Source organism: Quercus suber, unplaced genomic scaffold, assembly GCF_002906115.3.
Source record: "Quercus suber isolate HL8 unplaced genomic scaffold, Cork oak 2.0 scaffold_44, whole genome shotgun sequence".
Taxonomy (NCBI): Eukaryota; Viridiplantae; Streptophyta; class Magnoliopsida; order Fagales; family Fagaceae; genus Quercus; species Quercus suber.
The window spans coordinates 384,744-387,251 of NW_027069509.1; the positions used below are offsets into that span (position 1 = coordinate 384,744).

At 33.3% G+C, this 2,508-nt stretch overlaps 1 protein-coding gene across 1 annotated transcript; it reads right to left on the minus strand.

The window, feature by feature from the left end:
- Nucleotides 1–1,482: 1,482 nt before the first annotated feature.
- Nucleotides 1,483–2,508, minus strand: LOC111998715 (mini zinc finger protein 3). Its single transcript, XM_024030806.2, has one exon. It carries the CDS (start codon nucleotides 2,038–2,040, stop codon nucleotides 1,753–1,755), a length of 288 nt encoding a protein of 95 aa, XP_023886574.1. The 5' UTR covers nucleotides 2,041–2,508; the 3' UTR covers nucleotides 1,483–1,752.

Genomic DNA, 2,508 nt, shown 5'->3' on the forward strand with positions numbered 1-2,508 from the left:
CATATCCCAGGAAAAAAAAATAATTGAAAAGGAAAAAACCAAGAAGAAGAAGAAGAAGAAGAAGAAGATGATGTTTCTTATAGCTAGTTTGGATAGAATTAAGAAATTAAAAGATGTGATTTGAAAAACTTCATAGTTCATATTGGCTAGGTCAACCAATATATCTACTCAACACTATTGCATGTAATGATTCTATCCCCGACATTGATAAGCGAGTTAATTCTTTGATGCAATAGATTACTGTTCCTTGTCCAAACCACTTTCTTCTCTAGTTGGGTAGTACTGTAAGATTATGAATTCCATAGGAGAAAACCAGTCTTTTCAATGACTGTCTTACCACTTTCTTTTGCTTTATTAGTGAAAGTTTATCTTTGTGGATATATGGATCTCAAAATGAAAATATCCTATATTGTTCTGAAGGAATATACATTAGGCACAACTTCACTTAACTAATTTCATAGTGGTACAATATTCTATATGAAATCTTCTATCTTATTCTTTATCTTTCTGATAAGTTCCACTCACCACTAAACAAAAAAAACTGGGTCACTTCTACAACATTAAAAAGTTTGCTGCGTGAGCATATATAGTTGCCTTTGAGTAATACTATATATTAAATAAAAATGTGGCCATAGCATGATTGGGCATGTGGGCCTTCCTGGATGTTATATTCCAAATACCAAATGATTGTTGCAAAGAGAAACCATCTTCAATCAAGAAAGAAGAATTCTCACAATTTTTTGGCTTCTAGAAACAATTAAAACTCACCGAGTGTTTCATTCAAGTTTGCTAGACATAACTGAGTATCCCAGTTTTCATCACTGCATATCTCTTAGAACTTAAATTGAGATGATATTATGAAGGAAAATTAAAAGGAGTAAAGAAGGATATTGAACTGTCTTATTAACTTAGGGTCCCATGCCTGATATGTAAGCTAGCTACTGAGAATTATTTGCTTTGACAAGATGAAGAAAATTCCATTTGCTATAAAGGACTTTGTTTTGGTTCAATGAATTATTGGGTGACATAAATTAGTTTATATCGGTTGAAGTTCCTCCTTTCCTGTCTATTCGTGTTTCATCTTCCTTTGTTGCATATAAAAAACCAATGGTAATCATTATTAGACAACTTAAAAGGCAAAAAAATAATAATAATAAAGAGGGGGAAAAAAAAGAAAGACAATTCATGCATCAGATGCTAAAGAATAAAGAACCATACTTAATTTGGAAATTGTACATCTATAATTTTAGAGACTATATTTTGGGTGGAATAGCTAACTTTAACAAATTTAATATAGCCAAAAATGGATATCTCCATCTCTTTCCTTTTATTCTTCACGTGTATACTTTTGTACCAATACAGACAATCTCAAAGTTTTCATCTTCCTTCTAATATAACAAACAAAATTTGCCTACATTCTTACCCTTCTTTTTCCTTTTCACTTTTCTTGGAGTAGGAGTTGGGCTAAGATGATAAAAGAAATAAAAATGAAAAGAAACTATATTCCCCTGAAGAATGAAGTACATGTAGTTTGATTTCTCAATTGATAACTTACCCATCAAATTATATATAATACAATACTTAAAAAAGTTTGATTTTCTCTGACAAAAGAGTCATATGATCTGTTGATGAGGATTTGCAACAACAATTTGTTCTATTATGATAACAATCGGTAAAATGATAAAATCACACAAAACACCTACTAGCTATTCACACATACAAAAGGGCTATTAGATCTCTATATATAGTTATCTAATCATTGAAAGTAGGTGGTGAATACTCACAAACTACCTCAGTTTCCACTTCTCTTCTATGGAAATTCCGGTGGCAACCACAAGCAGCACACAGAAGCGCACCATTTGTCCCTTCATCTCCACTTGCCATGAACTCTCTGCACCCATCCACAGCATAGCCACCAATATTTGCCGCATGATTCTTTTGGCACTCAACATACCTCACAGTTCTTACCATTGAAGATGATGTGGTAGAGTTTTTCCCTCCTGTGCAATCTTTCTTCATTACTACTTGCCGTTTCTTCATCCTCCAAAACCCTAGCTGATCAATTTAGGAAACCCAATTCTTTGATCTTTATAAATAGTGGAAATGGGTGCCTGAATTTTTTTTTTTTTTTTTGGGTTTCCACTTTATTCATCCAAACTAGATGATAAGTAGAAGAAAATGTTAGCCTTTTTTTGGGGTACCTAACCCTAACCCTAGATGGTATATTTATATGGCTGAGTGGTACACCACTAGAACTTGGAATGAGGTCATGCTCTGGCTAGTTTTAACAATTTTTTTTCTTTTCAAAACCTATGGGTTTCACAAAGATAGCATGTATTGGATTGACCTGAAAATTTTATTTTGTTGAACAATAAGGTGTGCCACGTCACCAACACAGTGCTTCCATTATTCTCTTAACAAAAGGCAGGTTTCTGTGGGTCCAAACTGATACTTAAAAGACAGGTCTTTGTGGCCCATGCCACTGTTACACCAACTCTTGTCTAATTT